Source organism: Lipophrys pholis, assembly GCF_963383615.2.
Source record: "Lipophrys pholis genome assembly, chromosome: 10".
Taxonomy (NCBI): domain Eukaryota; kingdom Metazoa; phylum Chordata; class Actinopteri; order Blenniiformes; family Blenniidae; genus Lipophrys; species Lipophrys pholis.
In genome coordinates, this window is record NC_137640.1 from 11153886 (window position 1) to 11178366 (window position 24481).

Consider the following 24481-nt stretch of genomic DNA (forward strand, 5'->3'; position numbering starts at 1 on the left):
CTTAATAAAACTGGGCGCAACCAACCGCGAGAGAAAAATGTGACAAATAGCAGATACAAATGCAAACTCCACTCTTAAATACTCATACATAATGCACCCCATGTCGATAGATGCTGCACCATTTCGTTTGCCTTTGGACCAAAGCCACAAAAGTAGTCATAAACACATAAGGAACTAACTATAATATGTCAGTTTACATTTTGGTCTATATGAAATGCATGAAAATAAAAAAAAAACATGCTATAATTTCAATGAAAGTGTATGTGGTTCTTGTTTTTTGAAACCATTTTAAGTTAAATAATCCTCAGTAGATATTCCTGGAATAATTCAACCTGGTATTTCTAGAACAAAGAAAAAATTCAAAAGAGAGGCCTTGATCATACACTATTATCTTCCTGTTAACACACGCCTAGTGTGCGCAGACACGCACGCGCACGCACGCTCGCACGCACGCACACACACACACACACACACCCACACACACTCACACACACACACACACACACACACACATTTCTGCTACCCAAAGGCTAAATTCTAACGAGTCCCCTCTCCCTGACTACAAGGCCTCCAATCCTGCCAGCACCGATTGGCTTCACGCTGACCGCTCTGCTCCAGCCCACCCTCCCTTGCCCACTCACGCAGGCACATACAGTACACACACAATCACGCTGTACATTCATACATTGCTATTCTTCATAGAGTGTAGCATTGAATTATTCAGCTTTTGCAGCAGCTGCATGGGGCCACACACGTCGAAGCTTGGCTGAAGATAATGAACAGGTGGATAGAATTTGCTGAGATGTAAAGGTGAATATATTATGTTTGTGTTCACGTATATATTTTGCACACACAAAGCCTGATGAAGGAAGAATGTTTCTGTGTCAAGTCAGACGGAATTTTTTTCACGGCACAAAACTGCTACTCAGTCCCCAGACATCCTGTCACTTGAACTCTGGCACACACACCAAATTACACACACAAATAAATGCAAAATCACACATGCACGCACACAGAAATGTAAGAAAACACATGCACAGTTTAACAGGAAAGGTATGTTTTGAAGAAGAAACACAAACGGAGACAGAGGGAGATGGAGGCAATAGAGAGGAAGGGTATCTACTTAGAGTGTTGACATTGCAAGAGCCCACATGTGTGTGCCGAGGCATAATCTTCTCTCTACTCTCATTGGGTTTTTAATGCCGGTGCTATTTCCATAAACCTGCCTCCTGAATCACTGCCAGCCGCTTACACTCCCCCCAGGTCGAGCTGTACTAATACTAGGAGTAAATGCATGCAGCAAACACATTTCCACCAATGCCTCTCCAAGACAATCACTGTTGTACACAATGCTAGCATGACCAAAAAAAAAAAAAGAGGAAGAAGGAAAGAGGAAGGGTGGCATGTTTTTCTGTGCTCCAGCAAATAAACTCGCTGCAGTGACTGGGATTATGTCTTGGATCTGCTGGATTTGAAGAGTGGCGGCAAGAGGATGGAGAGTTTGAAGAGGGTGAGGGGAGGTGGGGGAGTGTGAGGGTGAGATGGGTGGTTGGATGGATAGTGTGAAGGAGGCAGGATTTTGTCATGATGCTAAGCTGGGTGGAGTAAATCTCCAGTGGACTTGTGTAGAGAGCTGTGACACTCAGCCGCACGCTCAACAGATGCTTGAGAAAGCGTCAGTGGGTCCTAACTGGCAGAGAAGAAGCACGAACATGTCAGTGTCAGGGTCATTCATATTTTTCGTGGTTTGAAGAAACAACTGATAATTGAGTTTTAAAGTCAACACATGCTTGCACGGTTGCACATAGAAAAGCACCCATTGGATTATGTAACATTTAAAAAAGAAAAAGTTGTACCGTGCCAACAAGAAGAAAACAGCACAAAAATAATATATTTCAGACTCAGTATTGTGGGCGGCCTGTGATCACGGCAAGCTGCCATGTGCACATGTTTTTCATGCCACCTTTATACATTGCTATCTGTATCTACACAGAGCTGGCTGCGATGCAAAGCCAGTTTACCACTTGTGCACAAACACACATGACTAATAGAGCCAAGCAGCACACACCTGGTAATCTGTCAGAGCTTCTCCTATTCCGTGGCCAAACTTATGTCAGGCACTTGTGTCCCCAAGGTTCCCATCACTTCATCGCAGGAATCTATATTCCAGTCCAGTACACTTCCATTAGGGCATACTGTTACTTTCAGCAGCTAATGTGTAACAAGGGGACACGGATAATAACATCCGGAGAAGTGCTTGTCCCCAACAATACTGTGTTGCTTGTGTTTGTGTAAGGGAAAACAAATGTGTTGATGTTAGTATAGAGTATACAAAAACATATGTTACTAACAGCTTTCAAAGCTATATTTCAGATGTAATTTTATTAAGCATAACCCTTTGAATACATGGGCCGTTTTGTTCTTTGTTTATTGTTTTTTCTTTTATAATTACAATAGCAGTTAATGAAAGTTGGGACCATGTTCAGTGCATGTGGAAATATCTAGTTTTAATTGTTTTGAAGAATGAAAATTGCTTGTAACGAGAGCACCTACAGACTTTCACATTTTATTATTACTATTATTACACATCATTTTATTACTTTCATTGAAGCCACATAAACATAGATAAAGCCAAAAGGCATTATGTAATTTAATTGATGTTTATGTGTTTTGCCATCGAAATGTCTAATGCAGTTGGTAAGCTGACCAGCTCGTCCAGCCTCTCCAGTTTTGTGATTCAAAGATCAGGTTTTTTTTAACAGTTTACAGACAGATTGAGTCAGAGCACTTTCAAAAAGTTCCACCTTTGACTCCCAGCACCACTGTCGCATACATGGACACCCATAACGCTATGGTCTTTAAGGGTTTGAAGTAAGGGGAACTTTGCAGTCCTGATGCTGTATTTTTGTATGTTGTATGGATGTAGTGGGAGGTAAGGACGTCTCTTCTCGTGTCTGCTGCATCCCATTAGAAGGACTGACCAGGAGTGGTTCGTGGGATGGTTGTCTTATAAGGTGTCTGCATGGCACAATCCCTGGTGATTGCCTCATGTCTTGTGTCCTTGGCAGAAGGAACAGATATGCGATGCAAGTGATGAAATAGATGGGAGCCAAACAGTTTTGTCCATCCGTTGACTGAGCAAAGTCCACTCTCCTGAAAAAGATGCAGACGATCTCAGAAATATAAATAATCTATAAAATGCATTGAATAAGGTTGGGCAATTTTCCAACAGCCTGTTGAATAGCTCTCTCCTTTCCTGACAAACTGCAGGGGACCACGTCAGGGTTCACAGAGTTTTCACTGTTTCACTGTTTGTCATCAGTAAAGTCTTTTTTCAGCATTTCAAACTGTTTCATTTGACCATATATACAGTACCACAGCATACAAATGTAGTTGATTCTCCAGGATCATTTACACCATGTCAGAGACATGTTCATTAGCCAGCTTTCCCTGTAGCTTTTCACATTGTTTTGAGATCTTTCCGTACAGTTGGAAGAGTTGACATTGGTCAGGACTTCAGATGAAGACCCAGTGTCCTGCAGCAGTGGAGCAAATCATTTTTCATGCTGCAGCTTAGTTTACTGAGGAGGTTTGCTTCTAATCTTTGTTCTCACTGGTCTCCACGGTCAGACTTTGCTTTGTAACACAGTTGATAAGGTTTTTTTTGCCTGGATGGTAAAGCAGTCCAGCCGGTGGCATATCTGTGGGTGGGTTCTGCCTGTAGGACTTCCATGTACAGAAGTTACTTATTGTTATTTTCAAATAATTGTTTGGTTCAACCCCAAGATAGTTCCAAGCAGCCAATTTATATGACTGACTTTCTTTCCTTTCGGAGGTGTTGTTACTGCTACCTTTCAATTTGCTTTGTCCTTTTCACTAAGCTTAGTCACTCAGTAAAGTTGGTCCATTTGTACACAGTCTATTTATCTCCACATTTAATTGAAGCTGATAAATTCTTGTTCTCAGAACAACAATCTTCTGTAAATTTGTGCTTGTCAAGAAATATGTGGTAGTTACCTATTTTGTCATCTCACAGAAACATATGTATATATATAATATATATATATATATATATATATATATATCTACTCATGTATCCTTGAGGTCCAATAGTCATAAATGAATTATATTTCCACAAAAATCTAAATTTTGTATTGATGTAAAGACCAAAGTAAATGAGCTTCTCCTCTTTGGATTATTAAGCTCTTTCTAAGTGGCCACTTCAAATCCCATCAGCACTACAGATTGTTCTCAATGTGCTAGGAGTTTCTAGCCTTCTTCCAAGCCACTTACACATGTTACCTGCCTCAGTGGGTCAATACTCAACTTTAAAATACTGTTATTACCTATAACCCCAGGTGAAGCCAAATCAACCAGAGCCGAAATCTGAAGCACTTCACATTTAAAGTAATTTTTCTCCTTCTCCTTTCAAAAGGGACATAAAAGCCAGAGTTACAGACTTGGTGCTTTGCAGAAGGATATTACAGCGAACCTAAAGCTTGAACCAACACCCCACCAACTGGCGAGCCACCTAAAAATACACTCCCTCTCATGAACTTTAAGTCTGAGCATGTGGCGCTGCTTGTTTGTGAGCACTGCATCAGATTCAGACAAGCTTGTTAGCTGGTACAATTTTTATACATGTTTCAAGCCATTTGCAACAAATAATTCCAGCAGACTTTCGGGGGTTTGGTCTGATTTCATATTCTGACTTCTCAAATAACCGATACAGATGAGTAACCACACCGGTCAAAGCTCCTGCAAGAGAGCAGAGTTGTGTGGTCTAATGACAAAACGCAGCATTAATAACTCATAACCCATCTATGGAGAATTCCTACTTTACATTAATTACAACATAGCTGCTGGCAAATTGCATATCAAGTAGCATTTTGCAAACAAACAACTGGCATATCTGCTTACCATCAAGCTGTGAAGCAACGGAGGTCATATCGCAAAAGATTTAAGAGAATAGAGGCTCAACAAAAGAAGACAGGAGCAGCTATGGGAGGCAGTTGAACACACAAGCACATAGTACAGCATGTATTTAGTTTTTCTGTCGCTGCACTGAATATTAAAATTGGTGTTTACAAATGCATCTGCAGATGTTGCTCAACTGGCATGTAAAAAGGGATTCACAGGTTGTACATAGGATGTGAAAAGCTAGTGCCAGGCCTGTGTGTGACTGCAGGATCAATGCATACACTGTCCATGGTTTTCTTGGACCTCTGGTATTTGTGTGTGAGTGAAGTTGAAAGCAAGGGTGCAGAAAAGCAGGCTTACCCTGACACACATCAGTGTTGGCCTAGTATACGTTTTTATGACACTCTGTCTCAGAAAGAGCAGCGGCAGAGGAGACGTGAGAGCATGTGGGTGGACTGGCCCGGGTGGGGTAAAGGGGAAATCAGCAGGAGGGCTAAATCAGGACTGAAAGGAATAAGAAAACGGTTTTATATCTTACAAGTGATATACTGTAATGAAAATCATGTCAGAAAAATTCAACAGGCAATGCTGCTGAGAACTGGCCAAGCAATGACTAAATGTTACCTGTAAGGCTCATTAGTGAATGTTCAATCAATGTTTTTTTTTATAATGCTTTATTCAGATGATCATTAAATCTTTTAAACTTTAGGCATTTTCTCATCTTGGCGCATTGAAAGTCCAAAAGAAGAGACAAGCATCATACATGCATGTATATCAGTTTGTGTTCCCTCCTCCATACTTTCAGCTACATAATCTTCTTAATTACAAAATTCAGGTCAAACCTTAAAGACACCCTGGCAAGCTGGCAAATGATTCTCAGATAGGATAGGGAAGAACTTAGCGGACAGCCAAACCGCAGGCAACATCAGCAAAGGGTAAAAATGTTCCTTTTGTAACATTCTTCTGTCCCAAGTTATAAAATGTCATGAAAACATCTTTTTATGTCAAATATCTCACTGTGTATGGATCTTCAATGATCTTACTCCATGCATGCCTCCATCCACATGTGTCTCTGTCTTTGCCCTAACAATAACATCCCATACAAATACAACTTTTCAGGGAGGCACACAGTCATAGGCAGAATGTATTGCTTCCTGAACAAATGAAAATAGCATAAACACAGTCGAGTATGAAAACTTGATCAAAACATAAACTCTGGTTGACTGCTCAACTTTTCAGATGTGCAGCACTTTCTATCTCTGTCACTCTTTGCTGTTGTTTGAAACGTATGAGGCAGAGAAGGTCTGATCAATGCTGGCAATATCCCCCGAGAACAGACACATGAAAAAGTTGAAGGCAGGCCTTCAAAAGACTGAGCTATTGATTGAATTGCCTTCCAAAGTGTTTTTTTTTATCTCTGGGACTATACAAGGAGAATGCCGGCTGGTGTGCAGCCGGGTGCAGATGGCATGGCTGACCACCATGGAGAGACAAGAGATAGATAGAAATATAGATAAAATAGAGAGAGAGAGAGAGAGAGAGAGAGAGAGAGAGAGAGAGAGAGAGAGAGAGAGAGAGAGAGAGAGAGAGAGAGAGAGACGAGAGAGAGAAGAGAGAGAGAGAGAGAGAAGAGAGAGAGAGAGAGAGAGATGGGGGCGTTAGGACACTTACCCCTGGCAGTGTTTTCTGTTCGTGCAGAGCATTCTGGGCCTTGATGGCTGACTCTCGGGCGCAGTAGGTGAGAAATGCACAACCTGCAATAACAGTAAAACTCCATTAAAACTGAATTGACATTGACATCTAATTTAAACTCAGTGTACAAGAAGAAAGTTGTCATGACAAAATGCCATACATGGAAAAAAATTATTCTCAGTCATTTCCACAAACACAAAAATAATTTGTTGAGTTAATGTAATTTAATCATGTAACACATTTCGATCTATTCATATTAAGTAGATTGAATCCCATTTATTCAGATTATCTGAACAACATGTATTAGAATGAACCATTTAACAAGAAACTCAATATGCTCATGTTAATCAAACACATTTCTGATATGTAAACTGAAAAACTGCATAGTTGATTTTTTTGAGTGTAGTAGACAGAAGAAAAACAGCCCTTTAGAAACATAACTATATTAATATTACCAATAATTTAAGCTGTTGGACAATTACTATGCATCAAACATTCTGTACAAAATGTCTGCACACCCCTTTGAAACATTTCAAGTGATGACAAATTGTTACAGTAATAAAAGTGGGATGTAGTGCAATACGCCAGTAAATTTGGACAATTTTCTGCAGAGACAGGAGGACAGAAAAAAAACAAAACAACAGCAACAACAAAAAAGGACAAGGTGAGCAGGGAATTATTTGGAATCATTGCTGGCGCTGTTCAGTGGCCCTCATCCCCTGTGCCGTGTCCTGTCCGCTGCTCCTAACTGCCTGGCCAGTGGTCTCACCCTGAATAGTTGTGAAAGCAGCAGAAACAAAAGAAGCTGCACTGAAAAGTGTATGGAAGGTGGTCGTAAAGAAAAGTAGGGAAGATATGAGTTAGTGATGAGGAAGATGCTGATGAAGAGGAAAGATGTTGTTAAAACTCTCCAGTGGGGGGTGCTTGGCTGTAAAACATCAGGTGCGATGCAAATGGAAGAGAAGAGAAGAGAAGAGAAGAGAAGAGAGAGAGAGAGAGAGAGAGAAAGAGATAGAGAGAAAACAGATGGAGTATTGAGGCGATCATTTCCCCTGACTATATGAATAAATAGATTTGCTTGTGTTCTATTAATGAGGTTCATATGGGTTAGCATGCATCATATTTCTGCCACACTGAAGATGGTTTATTAGCAGCCACTGCATTCTGGATCTCATTTCAACAGCCAAATGTATTCAGTGGGTGGTGATGTATTAAGTGTCTTTACACGGACAATATTCAAATCCATTTTTCTTGTTTCATATGGGATCACTTTTACCCATCCATGTATCATTCATGGAAGCTCAAGCACATACAACAGTGCTTCAGCACCTTTTTGTGTTTTCACTGAACCTTGCACTTAGCTTGTCTTCACTGTAACATCAGCAAGACTGTATCAAAGAGATGGGTTAAACACCCAGGTGAACCTTTTCTGTCTTGTTTGAAGATTTATTGTTTGTAACATGGGTGTGTGGGTTTGCATGTGTATACAAAATTAAATATATTTATGTATTATAGAATTTGTCAGTCCTGGACCTGGCGACCCCACTCTGCGTGTTTCATGTGTTTCATATGTTTCTATGTACCATCATGCCTGAATTACATTTCAACTTGTCATGCTTCTGCAGAGATTCGTGGCAGTCTCTGCATTTGATGCAGAACAGCCTTACCACTCAGGGCTGGGGTAACACGACTTTCTGTCCTTTCTTTCCTGTTTTGGATAGTTCCTCCTTTTGTTGGAGATGACTTGTCTGCACCCTGCCATCCATTTCAGGATGAAAAAGACAGACAGTGATAGAGTCCTCCGAGGGTCATGACCTCTGAGGTTGCTGAGAGTAGCACTGGTGTCACCGTGTTGCCTCACTTGTTCCAGCATCCCTAACCTAATGATTTCCAATGGCCACCCTCAAGTAAATCACTCAATCAGGCAGATGGATGTTGAACTCACCACCGTTCTCCTGCATCAACTTGCGAAGAAGTACCACAAACTGCCGACTGACACTATAGTGAGTTTTTTTTTTTTTATTATTATTTGTTTGTTTCTAAAATTGCAGAGGGTAAGAGAAAGCAATGGCTCCATTTTTGAAGTTGTTTTTCTTTCTTTGTCACTCTCTATGGGTTTGTTGTTAGTTTTACTTGACAAATGTTGGCCCTATCTCTGAATAAGAAACAAGTATTTTGCATTACAATCACACACCCGATTTGTTTGTTAATCTGTAACACATAGAGCATTGAGAATAAATTAATAACAGCCACAACATTGGCAAACAAAAGAGAAACATGGACTCCATTTAAATGCGATTCTGTGCTCTTTAATGTATGGCTTAATAAGAATTTGCAGGCCACAGGCAAAAAAGCTTTAACAACTCCATAATTGGAATCCAAACACGTACAAATTGCCAGTGATGCATTGCATACCAAAAGCAAAAGTGTGAGTTCGGGGGGGGGGGGGGGGGGGGGGGGGGGGGGCATGATGAAATTGTTTGAAACACAACAAAAAGCCACTTTAATCACAGTCTGCTGACACAGCAATGGGGGAAGCCTTCCCACTGTGAAGAGATGATCCTCTGCATCAACTGACAGAAACCCAAAACAGCTTCATCTCACACATTGATTGCAGCTCCAAAGAAGATTCTCCATTCTTCCTCGCTGTCCCTCCCTCTTTCTCCTCTCTCCATTTCCGACGCCAACTTCCTATTTCTTGATGATATATTTTTAAGAGTGCGGAGTGTGTGCTGGGAAATAAGACTGGGTCTCCCAATCTCTGCAGCGTTGAATTGGCATGTAATTAAAGAGGCTTACATAGGAGAGAGCGAGAGTGAGCAAGTGAGGCAGGGGGAGAGTGGGAGACAGAGTAAGTAAGAAGTACGTTCCTGTTCACTGGTGTGTGGCTGTCCACTGGGTCTGTGAGCCACATGTGAGCCACTTCCATCTCCACTTTCTTTGCATGCCAGGCCTATTAATGCAGGGACGTTGTGAGACGGCCATATGTTGATGTACTTAGATCCTTCGATGTGTATGCATAGATAAGAAAATAAAATTAACAAAAATATTCAAACAGATCCCTGATATGTTGGAGTAGATGTAGGGATCTTATGTCTGGTGATATCATGATCTGGACAAGTGGAGATGAGCTTTACCATCAAATAGAACAAATTCACATAATTTAAAATGACCATTTTCTTCTGCAATTATTGATCAGTATTGTTTTTGTTGGTGTATATATTGTCCTCATTATACAGCTATATAGATCAATACAGTTACTGGCAATCAGGGCTCTTTCTCTTTTAAAGAAGGGTATAAAGTGAGCATCACGTCCAGGTGATGAAAAGGTGGAAAGGTAAAGGTAAATTAAAAACTGTTGGTTTTTTTTTTTCAACATTCTCTACTTACAAAAACATCTTGAATATGATCACCAATTTGTTTTGCACATTTGGCAGGTGACAGGCTCAGTCAGGTGTCCACAAATTACATGCAACATGTTCTTCTTGTTTCTGAGGCTTGCATGCTGATGTTATGCAGATCTCATAATAACACAGAGAGCTGAATATGATATTTCACCAGGCTACATGTCTCTTGTATCAGTGTCCCATATAAAAACAAGTCCACTGTTTTCAGACGTCAGAATTTGGCACACAAATGGGATCTGGCAAAATGAAACAAATGCAATCCCAGTGAATGTGTTGCTCTCAAGCCAATATGTGTAACCGAGCTAAGTTAATTAATGCCATTAGTAATAACTGGGGTTGTACGGGAGATGTTCTTTTTTTTGTTGTTGTTGTTAGTTATAGTTAAAAGTTATTTATTTTTCTTTCTTAAAATTTCAAGTCATTTTAGCCTTTTTTTGTATTTCATTCCCAGTGAAATGTTCTATTTAGGAAGCACTATGTCAGTGCTGAGCTCAGTTGCTTTGCCACGGCACTGACAGAAATCTCCCTTCATCTCCTGGCTAACTATCACAAGCTCAACTACAAAGACAAATCCTCTGTCATTGTCTTTGTCCATTTTATGTTTGCAATTGTACAATGTTTTGAAATAGGGTTTGAGGTAACAAAAGACATGAAATTTTTATCTGTGGTGATATCACAGTCTACTACTTTGAATGGTGGCAGTGCATTCATAAAGAACAATGGCAACATTGGTTGACAAAGCTCATGTGTTGACATTTCTTGGTCAAAATGTGTGTGCTTGTGTGCTTGGCTCACATGCTGCTTGCTCACACAACAACCCCAATGCAAAAAGTTTCGGAGGACATATGAAATCTAAACGAAAACAGGATGCAGACAAATTTGTTTAACCCATATTCAACATATTCAGTCACAATAGAGCATAAAAAGAAGACAGAAAATAAATACCAGCTGTCACAAATATAATGCGTCAACAAAACAACTGAGATTGTGAAAAATAAAAACCTGAAAGTCAAGAAATCATAAAAATATCTAACGCCTTTTACAAATTACTAATTTAATAGTTGTATTTTCAAGATGATGGCTGCCTGTCGGTGGGTGTGACGTCAAAAACTACAGCTCAGGATGGCCACCCTACTTCTTTATTGTCACTGAGGGTAAACTGCACTACAGAATGATCAAATATTAAACTAGTCCTGGGACTCTAGGTTGGTTTAAACCACAGCCTCTATCTCAACTCCATCTTCTCATATCCTCTTTGGTGCACTTCTCTCCATCCTTTTCCCACAGGAGCCGAGCGGCCCCAGTGTAATGAAAAAGTGCGAAGTAGCCCTCACTGTGGTATTTCTTTGGCCAGAAGGTGTAAAGGTACCACAAAGTGTAGCCAGTCCAGCCTTGTCTACAGCCTCACACAGATTTCCGGCTTACTTTATTTACAGCCATGTGGGACTCCAGGGGACGTGATAGCCTTTCAGAGGGGCTGAAAGCTGACATACTCATTATCAGCACTGATACAGAGTGATTATAAACAAAATCATTGGTGGTCAGGGAGGCAGGGTGTTCAAACTGACAAAAAAGGGCAAACAGTTTTGTCAGAAAGAATATTTTTACTCCACAAAATTACTTCCTAATACAAAACAAACAGATCCTCAAATTGTTTAAATAAATCCACAGTCGTGCTAATGCTCAGGCCTGATTTGGTTTGATAAAGAAGAACAGCAGGAGCTGCCAGGGCCTTCTCAAAATGCTCTCAGTCATTGTTCTGACAACAATATTTTCTCTGCCTGAGCCTAATGGGCTTGTAATGATGGTGTAATAAAAGCAGTAGCCTAGCGTAACCTGTAAACCTTAATTAAGTCAGACAATCACCTTAAAGGGAGCCAGTAACTCTGTTCAGTCAACATCTCTCGATCCTGAATCTCGCTGCACTTTTCCATCACATCCTCATCAATCATTACGCCCCTTCATCTCTGCTGCAACCAGCTCCAAATACTCCTCCACTCCTCCTTTCTCTACCCCTCCCGCCACTTTTTTCACCTTGAGCAATAGTCAGTTTGGTAGGGGGGATGAACACTGGAGAGCACTGAGGAGCAACGGTGTCTATCATGAGGGCAAGAAATAGTCCCCACACCCTCCCTTGGTAGCCTCTTTGACCCCTGAGCAGGAGACCTCACCCATTGATTTGTTGCTACTCATTCACATGGACTACACTAGCCCCCAAGAAACAGTCAAACAGATCCATAGGCAGCACATCCCAAAGGATTGTCTCAATGTGTATGTGTGTGAGTCGGTGTGCAAACGTTAGTCTGGATATCCGTTATAGTTTGGTGTGCATGCCTAATGAGAGTGACAAAGCCAATAAATTCTTTCAGAAAGGCACTCTTCATGTTCCTGGATCAATACAAGAGCAAAAAAGGTATCATAACAATGCAAGGAGACAGAATTTGACAGCCTATTATGCTTTTTTTTTTTCCTTTTTTTTTTTTAGTTAAATAGTTCTTTGGAAACACAAAGGGTGCTGCATATACTGTATTTTCCAGCTGGATCCCACGAAGGAATTCTGGCACAAATGTTTAACAATGCAGTTCTAACTAGTTCTTGATAAAGTTGCAAGGATAATGCTCTTTGGCAGCTGCTGCAGTTTTAGTAGGTGACATGATAGATTACAGCCTGCTGTCCATTGCCTTGTTGGCTGGACCTCATTCAGTGTGTGCCTGGATAACACGGTGAAGCGCTTTGGCATCCTCCACCTTTCCGTAGCCTTTAAAGTAAGGCTTGACTTTTGTTGACTATCTGAGTACTTCATTACTCTTTCACTATTAGAGCCATGACTCAATCTATAAATACATCTACCGCCCTGCATCCCTGATGAGCAAGCTAATTGACACTGTTAATGGATGGAGTTTCACGGAGCTGTAAATAATGTGTAGGTTCACACTTACTGCCTCCTGCCGTGTTACTTCTGGGAGCCCAACAAGAGTTTACCTGCCAAGTCCTGTCTGTCCAGCCCTATGTCCCTCATTCCCTGCTCGAGCCAAATCTGCCTCGGCCAAGGGATTTGCAGAAATCAATAAAAGTTTCTCTAAGCCACCCCCCCAACTCAAAGTCAGAAAACTGCACTTCTCTTCTTCATGTACTGTAACAACCTCTAAGAAAAACAAATACAATTACAGCAAAGAAAACAGTAAAATCCCTTCGGCTTGGGACACACCATTAGCCTGAAGCTTTGTATAGTACAGAGCACCATTCAGTTTCAACCGATTTAAGGCTAAGTTTAACACACATGATTGGCATATTCGATGCACTATTCCTTCCAATCCATGTCCTCTTCACAAAGGGAAAAGGCACTAAAACCTTGGAGACAGACCAATTGATCATAGCAAACCCACAATCATGGATGACTGGCAGCTGAAAACTGACAGTGGACCACGAGACGAGTCAGGTTGTCAATCACTATGATTTTACAAATTGAAAGTTACCTTAAAAGAAACCACTTCAAAGGCTAAGATGTTGCTTAGATGGACTGAAGGAAGTGAGGATAAAGAGGAGATATGCTGTACAGGAGGTGAAAAGGAAAACACACACACACACACACACACACACACACACACACAAATAGACACATGTTATTATAACCCTTTCAAGAGACAGTGCATTTACCCATTATTACATCCTGCAGAGGATATAATCACTATGGAGGATGGATGGATGGAATAACCACAAGAAACCCAGTAATAAAATCTGCTTTGATAAACGTATTTAAAGTTTCACCCTGCAATTATTATTATTTGAATTTGTTCTATGCTGGGACGAGGAATTCCTCAGATCCCCAGATTTCTCCTGCTGCTCCACCCACCCCCTCACCTCCAGGAAGCTCTCGAGCATCCCCTGGCCATCACTTCAACCTGAAAGATGTCATCTTAAAACAGAACTTTTTTCAATTATGAGGACTGCATTTATTGTTCCTGAGAAAAAGATAAATTTCTATATGTGAGCATATGAACAGCTATAGAACAATACAAAAGTAACAAGCATCGTTCTATATAGCAAACTAACAGATATAAACCTTTATAAACTAATTTAGAATTACACCTCTGCCTTTTCAAGGTGTCCTCTCCTCGTATTGGAAGACTGCATTAAACTTGCTGTAGTGCTAATTGTGATATCAGTAACTGGCATGTTGGAAAATAAATAAGTACATTTTGTCCCTGTTCCACCTTTCTTCTTTTATTTATTTCATGTCAGCAGTGAGGCTGGAGATGACTAATAATTAGCACTAATAGTGTGACTAACAAGCAAGCATCAGGGTGATAATTGCATTGACGTCTATTATTTATTAACCACATACAGTCCAAAGAATTACAAAAATGCTACTCTGCTAATGACCAACCAATAGATAAATGGATATTTTTTTTTATGTCCTCTGAATTGAATATGTAAGGGCAAATAAGATAGATATGAGAATCCATCAGCCATTAACTAATTTGAGCAGTCTTTATATGACAGAGCCAGCTTTACAGTGAAGCACAGATCAGGTGCCATGTTGGAACTCAACAAATTAGCATTTGATCATCAAACAAGAAACACAAATTCCATCGTTCATCTCATGCTTCTGTACAATCTGGCATACAAATGTGCTCGTATCAGGCACACAGAAAAAGTGGAGATGTGATACATCTCCAGTACAAAGCCTCTGGCCAGTTTTTATGTCACTGGCAATAAAGCACAGAGACTGTTGGCTACAGTGTCGCTCCTTCAGTGAGAAATATAGATGGAAGTGAACGGGGGGGAGGGGGGCGAAGCAGTGGAAGGGGACATGGGTTTGAGGGACGAGAAAGGCACTAGGACATGGTCCTGCAGTCGCCCACAGATGCTCCCCATGTCTCTCGCTCACCCCCACACCCACAACCCCCACACCCCACACCCCCTCCTTTTGAGCACAGTATGGGAGCAGTCTTTTGGGGGAAGCTGGCAGGCAATCAGTGATGTCATGCCAGCAGTGCAGCGATGGCAGCTTAACCTATTTTCGGAAATACCACAGAAATTCTATTTATAACCGTGCTGAGCAGCATGTATCTTCACACATCCCTCACGGACCTGAGCGTTCATAGTCATTTTCCCAACTAAAATGTGTCTTCCTAACATTTGGGGAATTGCTTAATATCTGCGCAAACAAATGTTCATAGTGAAGCTTACAGTTGCCCTAATTTCGCATTTAGTGAACCCAAACAAAGCATTAGTGATGCTGTCACTGTTGGTTTCGGAGGTTTTGCTGGTAACCCACAGGAGCTCCATTGTTGTTACTTACATTTGATTAGTAATAACAAAAGCTATTAGACAGTATCATCTGTCAGATCAGCCAGGCACCTGGATTGACAGTAGGAGCATTATAGTAGTATTTGTATTGGTGATCAGTGTCCTGTTCCTCCATCCTGCATACTCTCCATCCTCTGGTGTCCAAGCAGCATTTGGACTGTCAGAGGGTGTCCTCCATATCCCAACCTCAACCATCACTCTACTTCACCAGTGTCTTTAGAGAAAAGCTACCATTTGTTTCTGCATCTCTGACACACACTTCATCTTTTCCCCTACATTTATCCATCCGTCCTCAAATCCATTGTTTTGTGTCATGTGCCTGTCTGTCATTTTCCTTGTGGGCCCCACTGCATACATGTGGCGTCCTCCCACGTCCAATTTCTCTCTGTCACACTGGGCCGAATGACAGAGAGGAATTGGGTGACAGTGCTAAGTCATGTCCACAAAGCTTTGTGCTCCCTTGCATGCTCAGGCAGATCCATGTATGACATTTATGCATTGTTCATTCATACCAACATCAAGGACTCAAACACTTGGCAATCAGAGAGATGTGACAGCTTGACTAATCTGTGATTGTTTTTTGGCCAAAACACGGGGGTTAGCAAGCCCTCCAAGGGCACAGTACTATAAGGCAAGACAAATAACTTATTATTTTCCCGGCTTGTACAAGGCTTTATCGCATGAGTTCTCCTGAACCATTCCAAAATGGAGAGGGATTATCACAAAACATTGCATTAAAATCTCTTTCTCTCCCCTTCTCCCTTGTTATTTCATTTTCCTTCTAAAATGAATCTGTGCCCAGCCAGGCTCAAACACAACATTAAAGAGCTCGCACTTTTCTAACATAAACCACCCACCCCCTCCTGCCAAGCCCCCTCCCTTTCTCCCTCTGTGCCTTTATATACCCCCCCTTCATAGGAGTACTCTGCTCTGTAGGCAATGGCACTCTCGGCTAGGCTACCCATACAAAATAGATAGGCTTCTATCCCTCTACTTAGTCTAAGGAAATAGCTGTGACCTTTGTGCATGAACAAGGAGGCGTACGCCTCTGCTAACTCCACCTTTAGAAAAAAAAAAATGTGACCTGCAACACACCAAAAATAATTCAGCTCATGAATCTTCCTTTTACTGAAAATACTAACTGTCGCTATCAAAAACAGACTGATTTTTTCTTTATAACAATTTTTATGAGTTTACCTTAAAATTTACCTTAATGCATTTTCTGAAAAGCTACAGATGGAATGGGGATTGTAGACTTTGTTACAAAAAAAAAAAAAAAAAGTCAACACATCTCATTAGAGAATAAATTTGAAATGGGAACAAGTTAAACTTTGTAGGCATCTTTAGAAAAACATGAAAAAGCACTAAGGATGTAGTTTTGTTTTTGGTTTTGTTCAATTCTACCTAATAAAATGCATTGGTGACTTACACTTCATACATGAATTTCTCTGATAAGAGTAATCCTTGTTGATTCCATGGACTTCACAGTAAATCCTTCAATGACTGCCCCTGCTCCAGGCACCCATTAAGAACAAACATATTCCACAAAGGTCATGAAATACCAGAACTTCCAATACACTGAAAGTATAATATACTGCGAGCTATGATGAATGTTGCATTGACACAGGAAATCAATCCATCTCAAAGGCTCTCCTGTGCAGGGATTAAGGGAGAACGGCGTGGAGACAGAATAAAAGTCAGGTGAGTCTGGTGCTCAGACACTCTCCTCCAGCAGAGTGCGGCCTTGTCAGCATCTAAGATTGCCAATCTCCTTGGGAAACCAACGGAAAAGAGCGAAGGGGGAGAGAGAGAGGGAGAGGGAGAGGGAGAGGGAGAGGGAGAGGGAGAGGGAGAGGGAGAGGGAGAGGGAGAGGGAGAGGGAGAGAGAGAGAGAGAGAGAGAGAGAGAGAGAGAGAGAGAGAGAGAGAGAGAGAGAGAGAGAGAGAGAGAGAGAGAGAGAGAGAGAGAGAGAGAGAGAGAGAGAGAGAGAGAGAGAGAGAGAGAGAGAGAGAGAGGGAGGGAGAGAGGGAGAGGGAGAGGGAGACGGAGAGGGAGAGGGAGAGGGAGAGAGAGAGAGACAGCACTCCTCATCCTGAAGTCAAGGCCCATAGCGCCTGTCAGTACCAGTTGAGCTGCTGCATCTTTTATGAGGAAAACCCTGTTGCTTATTACAATATTTACAGACGTTTAAAGATTGCGAAGCGAGTGTTGTTACTGCATTAGTTTGACTCGGTGGCCTTCACTCACTAGCCCTGACAGAAGATTTTATTCTGGGTTTGTTGAATCGAATCACTGCGCAAAACTGCAAGGAAGCCGAGAATTTTATTTATTTTTGATTTTTTTTTTCGTGCGATTCAGTATTCACAAACTGAGGAGAAATTAAGTTTACTTTTTTATTTTTTTTTTATCTTTTTAAATTAGTTTAAAGTTCATTAGCGATACTGTCAAGGGCCTCCGTTACAACAATATCAATTAAATTTGTAATGATATCCAATGTGTTGAGTATGTAACATCCATGTCACATCTACAGCTCTGTAAGTGAATTTATCCCATCTGTTTCCTCAAGGGGGACGCTGTCCTACAGCACCGCCATGATCTTTGACACTTTCCATAAGGCACGCGCAATATGGAGACGTGTAACCATGCTCACACTTTGATCATATCAAAAGGAAGAGACACGCTTCAATAAGCCAGCACTCTGTTAAATCAATGCGCCTGCATTTAAACTACTACTTCACGAAGGGAAAGTGAGGCTCATAATATGTGGTTTGATGCCGACGTTGTATTCCAAGTGTTTCGGCTTTTTTCCTTCCCTCCCCTTTAGCGAAAGGACAATTCAGAGAGAAACCCAATCCATCAGACTAGCTCCGAGGGTAAAAAATAAAAACTTAAATAAATATTTCATTAGATTATTCTGTGAATTAATGTGCTTCTGCTTGGCTGGGGTCTTTGGCAATATCCCCATTAATAAATGCATTAACACAAGCTTAATATTGACACCTAAGCTGCCCCGGCCAGTAGACTGGAGCGGCATTGGGATTGTCTTGTCTTGTCTCTTTGTCTCTGTGCTGCGTTGACTGACATAGTTGTCTCCTCTCAGGTGTGAGTGCGTATTACTTAACATCATGACAACAGTCTCCAGTTCCCTCTGTCTACAAATGAGAACCTTTAATATATGTGAAATATATACAATGTGAAACATTCTGACTACCATCGGTTTATTGATTAGGTGTCTTCATCACACTCCACTTTTATATGTTTGGACACTGAGGGGGAAACTAAATCTACTGCTATATACAACACATTTGAATGAGGAATTTTACACACAGTCCAAAACTATACAGAGAATAATTGTATGAAGTGAAATGGACCTTGACAGGTTAACAGGTTAAGTTGAGTTCACATGTCAATGATGATTAGTCAAGATTGTGATTCATTTTTAAATAAACATGTAACTATAAATCAACATTGCATATGTTGTATTTGTTGAGCTGATCAACAAAGTTGCAAGATTTGGCTTGTATACATTAAATACTTCATCAAGGATAAGAAGCCCCAGTGTATGATTCTGTGACCTGTACGAGAAACCTGATTTCTTTCTTTCTCTTTCTTTCTTTCTTTCTTCCTTTCAGTGGAAAATTGACTACTTTGTATTGGCCTGCGCTTGAAGGATTTACTGTTATTTTAGGGTGGATATTTTAGGAGGGGCAAATCACCGGCAGAGTCAAGCTTTTATGTTTCTTATTCACACGCTGACCCAAAATTCAGATTTACAGAACACATCAGGCAGGGACAGATCTGCTCAAAATCTATCTGAGACAGACTCTTTCTCTTCACTCAAACTCCGCAAGCTTCCCACGTGCTTCTCCAGGACCACAAGAGGTTGCAAACTAGTGGGTTCCTTTTTGTCCATATCTATAATGCATACAAGTGTGTTCAATAGCACGAGAGGTTCATTTGAAGAAATAAACAAAACGGGAGTGCTTAATACAAGCACATGCCAGGACGCCAATGTGTACGTTTTGCATGTGCTAAAGAGCAAAAGCTAATTAGAGCCAAAAGAGAAGTTTTCACAGCATGTGATAAATTCAACATCAGGAAATCCTCCACCTATTAATACCAATTGGGCGACAATAATTGGCAGGCCATCGACAGCGTGGGCAGAATTAATCATTTGAAGAGGCAGACTAGACTGAATTTTTAATTGGCAGAGGCAGCCACTGTTAAGGGAGGCAACCAGCTGATCACCCAAGAGACTGCTGCTTCAGACAATGCACATTTGCTAATCCTCTTGAGTCAAGTTATTATGGCCATGCATTATTATCACGCTTTACAAACTAATTCCATGTTTTCCCTCATGGATTACCAAGGGGGAAAGTAGTTGCATAAGAAAAAAGGGGAAATAATAAACAAACAAAGCACAATGTGGATGAAATAGAAAGCAAAATGACAGAGGACAGGCAATGACAACACTTATAATAGAGAATGCTGTGTGTGCGTATGTATATCCCTCTGTTCATACTTTGTGGATGTTGTTGCCAGTATTTCCATCAGGATGAATGCTCCATAATCCTTCTCTGCCAATTAACACAATCATCTCTAAAATATCCTCATCAGAGATCACTGATATATTACAGTTTTATTATTCTTTGTTAATTGTTTAGTCAATCTACATTACATATTGAGTAATTTCATTTGACTAAACTAAGCTTATTTGAAATGAAGTACTATTGAATAATGATAAACATTCCCTGTGAAATTCACTCTTGCAATCATGTGTCTGATCACAGAAAGAACGTCATTCATCTCTTAAACAAGCAAATATTTTGAGTTCATTCAGCCAAATAAATTGTAACTAAACGTTCACTCGCTACAAAGTCCACAAGCTTTTGCTTTCAGTGTCATATCCTTTTCTTTTGAAGGGGTTTCTCTTCGTATAAAGTCTTTTTTGTGCTTCTGATTTGCACTTCAAACCAGCAATGCACCTGTCAAAAGTTCATCATTCAGTCTCTCCCTAAAAGCAGGTAGCACATCTCAATTACCGACTTCAAAAGTGAAAAAACATCCATGGCCTTCTCTTCTTAACTACTTTAAATATAATTAAATATCAAACGTTGTAATAACATGACAATCAGAGAAGCGATTTTCAAGAGAAGCGATCTGGCGAAGATTTATTTAATTATTACTTTAAAATCTATGTACACAGAATCTATATTTCCAGTTGTGCCATCTCATTCCAGTAATGTACACAAATGAATGTGTATCTCTATATTTAACCTTTTTTTTTTTTTCCCCCAGACACCACGAAGAGGTGAAAGTCACACACAAGAGCCAAATGCTGCAATTATTACGCAACACAGGGCAATTACCTTTTAGTGAATGCATATACACATGAGCACAAACAAATGCTACAGACACATCAAGTCACATGAGCATGATAGTAAAAAGAAAAAAACTACCTATCATAGCTTTAAGAAATTAATGTCACTAATGGAACCCATAGATTTAGATCCAAGGGTCTCTGCATTCAGCATTCAGTGAAAAATCACGGATAAATGTGCTTTTGTGACCAAAATAGGTCTGGATAAGTGCTTTCTGACAACCTTTGTACTGGTAACAAATGTCATTTCTTCTGATGCCAACTTCACATGCAATCTGACAAGGTTTGCAATGTTCGCAAATGACATTTACATTACTGCCATACAATGCCATTTGTCTTTTCTAAATGTCACTGCAATAAACCGCTTATCTCCTGTATTAACATCCTGCACATATCAACATCTGCTCCGCAAGAGTGCAAGATGAAGAATCCAATAGAAGTTGGGAGGTGGTACAGTTTGGAAAGAGGCTTTTCTTTTTCTACAGATATTGTGACAAAATGACAGTTATGACTTCTAAAAGTGAGATATGTGACATCTATGGGGTGATTGAAGACACACATACCTTGGAAAAAAACAAAAAAAAACAAGCATTGCACCGTAAACATACAAGCAACAACTATCCTGGGACCCCTGTTGTTCTCACTTTGCATAATGAATATGCCATTATTGTGTGAAGAAGGCTTTGGTCCAAATGTTGAAACTGTGGTTACAATGAGGGTAATAATGATGATCATTATTATCCTGGCCCTTTAAATGTCACTGATCACTTCAAGCAGAACCATCCAGGAAAGGTTGAGTTATGTAAACCCAGGAGGGAGCACCAACAACAAAATAGAAGTTGGGTGAAAAAAAGCTGAGGGGCCGTTAAGATGAAAATCAGGAAGATTACGAGGAAGGTAAAGAAACCACTGTGTGGCTCAAAAGTGAAAGAGGAAACCTATGAATACAGTGGAATGGTTTTCCTGTGCGGACAGTCATCGCCCCACTGTATATCCCTGCTAACCAACTTCATTATGGCGCGTGGAACTTGTCACTGTGTATATAGTGAACACGGTGGATTTACACCCCCCTGCTTCCCTCAGCCTCCCATTTCAGCCGGAGCCTCCAGCATCACTGCCCCCCTCCCCGTGGTCACCTTCTTCATCCTGTGACAGTCCTCGCGCCTTCGGAGACATTGGTATTAAACTGATTTCTCCGTGTCCAGTCCCGCTCCCTGCGCACATGGCGAGATGTTAAAGAAAGCATAGGGATGAATTAATGATGCCACCCCCTCTGCAAAAGACGGGACTGGCAAAGAGAAGGCTCTTTAAAAATGCATCTTTATCTGAGCGCCTCTGCCCCACTTAGGAGCGTGTTAGCAAAATACTCATCAATTGTCGTGAAAATAAAGAATAAAACCACCCGTGGTCCCCTGATTGAGATCACTTAAAGCACGATAAATAAACAGGCTGCCTGATCATAATCAGATTAAAAACTTCCTTTTATTCAACGTGATACACACATCGATCAAGAAATGTGGCCATAAATTCAACCCACGTGAACGTCAGATGGAAATAGAAAAGCAACGAAGGAAGTGACAATGAAAACTGGGGGAATAAAATGGAGGAATAAAAGTGGTAAATGCCCCCGTCTCGGCGTGAGTCGCGCGAAAAGCTGCAAGTATATTAGAATAATAAAAAACAAAAATTTAAATAAAAAAAAAAACTATTAGGCTTCCTGTTGGCCTGGGGTCCATCGGTGGGACGACACGTTACCTTTGTGCATGCCGGTGTATCGGTCCTTGAGAACTGTCAGTTCGTGGATTTTCCCAAACTGTTCAAACAGGGGCTTCAGGTCTTTTTCTTCCAAGTTCCGAGGTATCTGCCCGATAAACAGCTTAATGGCATCTTGGTCTTTCATGTTGCCGCTCTCCGGATGAAGTGAAATGGGTTCTGACCCGTTCATGGGTTTCGGGAATGGGATCTCGGGGTACTGGTGCTGATGTGGGGAGAGGAGGAGTGGCTGCTGGGTCGGTGATGCGCCCGGTCCGGCGAAAACCAGGCTGGAGTGAGCGAGCTGGGGCTGCTGTGGATGGTGCTGCCTTCTTGTTTCAGTCTGAGTGAATCTGGCCATTCTGAGCTGGGAGCAGAGTGGATAATAATGACAACACACACACACACACACACACACACACACACACACACACACACACACACACACAGTGAGAGAGCAAGCGCTCAGCTGGAAACAGGGCTGACTTTCTATCCGATACACAACACGCACGCACGGTAAAGACAGAAAGAGAACGTGTGTGTGTGTGTGTGTGTGTGTGTGTGTGTGTGTGTGTGTGTGTGTGTGTGTGTGTGTGTGTGTGTGTGTGTGTGTGTGTGTGTGCGCGCGCGCGGGCGCGCTCTTGAGGGATTCAGCAAGATGAGCGTACAGGGAGCACAACAGATGCTCTGGAGCGACACCCAGTGGTCATGATTATTAATTACAAGCCAAGACAACGTAGATAGGAGAGAAACGCTTAGAAATTGATTTAACTGTCAAAAATTATTTAAACATTTAAACAATCTAAATGTATTCCTGCACTGAAGCTTGTATTAACAAATATTTTATTTACAAAGCAAAGCAGTTGTTGTGAGTGTTATATGAGTGATGGCTCTCTGCTATTTTCAGGTGCATCAAAAAAAGGTATGAATACATTTAAGAAGGACTTTGTTTCTTTTTTTTCTCCTTTCAAAAGCACTGTTTTTATTTATTCAATATGATAATGTTGATGAAAATTAAGTTCAACTTGTGAGCGATCCTCAAAAGCAATCCCAGTTTGTCAAATCCACACTGGTTGTGTGTCTCATCACTGATGTCTTCCAACTCATTAATTCTGCCACAGGTTTGCACGCCGGACTTTGTTTCTTAATTTTCTTTTTCAATACTCACATGTTCTACTACTCTAACACACGAGAAACGTCTGATCTTAAAAAATTCTCCCATTCAATTTTGAGAAACAGCATTTTTGATTTCAATGACATGAAGTGATGGAAATTTAAAGAAAGGAATTGAAATATTTGGAGGTTCCAAGTTTAAATTAAACTATGGCAAACATTTCTACTGTTTTTCTATCTACAAAATGCTATATTTGATCATATATTGAATTATTTTAAACATTGATGTCACCAATAAAATACAGCATGTCACTATGACTAACCCTCATGTTGAAAAAGAAGAAGAAGAAGAAGAGCACCTTAACTACATCCTCCCACCGGCAACATAAAAGACATCAAACTCTATGTAGAAGTAAGCATTAGTTTGTTTCTACAGCACCTGTGAATGCTTCGGTTTCCTGCATGGGGCCTTGATGCTTCTGTGAACATGTGGGGAGTTTATCACAACAGTTCTGCTGCTGTTTCTTCTCAGTTAGTTCATAAAACCATTTCTTTCACAGCCTGATAGCATCCAGATTATTGACATATTCCTCCACCCACTGATGCAACTTCACCCCAAGTTACTGGATCATTAGACTGAACACACAATGTGAAAGTGTCACATTCAAGCAATAGTGCAAGAATATTCTATTCACGCTGGTTGTTTGGACGTCAATTAAAATATAGTCTAAATAATAATCAGTGGCTTCTGAAAGCAACTATTCACTATTTTAGCAGTAACTTTCATTAAAACAAAATTTTGAGTAATTAGCAACTAACAATGATTTTAAATGTTTATTTTTTAGCCTTAAGGCACATTTCAAAGAACATCCATTTTATAGCTTTTTAGCAACACAGAAGACAC

The 24481-nt window shown here is 40.7% G+C and overlaps 1 protein-coding gene across 2 annotated transcripts in view; it reads right to left on the minus strand.

Moving 5' to 3' along the window:
• celf5a (cugbp, Elav-like family member 5a) overlaps positions 1-22861 on the minus strand; it is a 179727-nt gene extending 156866 nt beyond the window's left edge. The window contains exons 1-2 of one of the 2 annotated variants that reach the window (XM_080472797.1): positions 22468-22838; positions 6592-6674 (exon numbers count right to left, since the gene is read on the minus strand). In XM_080472797.1, coding sequence (XP_080328923.1) covers positions 6592-6674; positions 22468-22825 — 441 coding nt within the window. In that variant the 5' untranslated portion in view covers positions 22826-22838. Of the gene's footprint in view, positions 1-6591; positions 6675-22467 lie in introns of both variants that reach the window. The other variant, XM_080472798.1, reaches the window with a different exon arrangement.
• Between the last annotated feature and the right edge of the window lie 1620 nt (positions 22862-24481).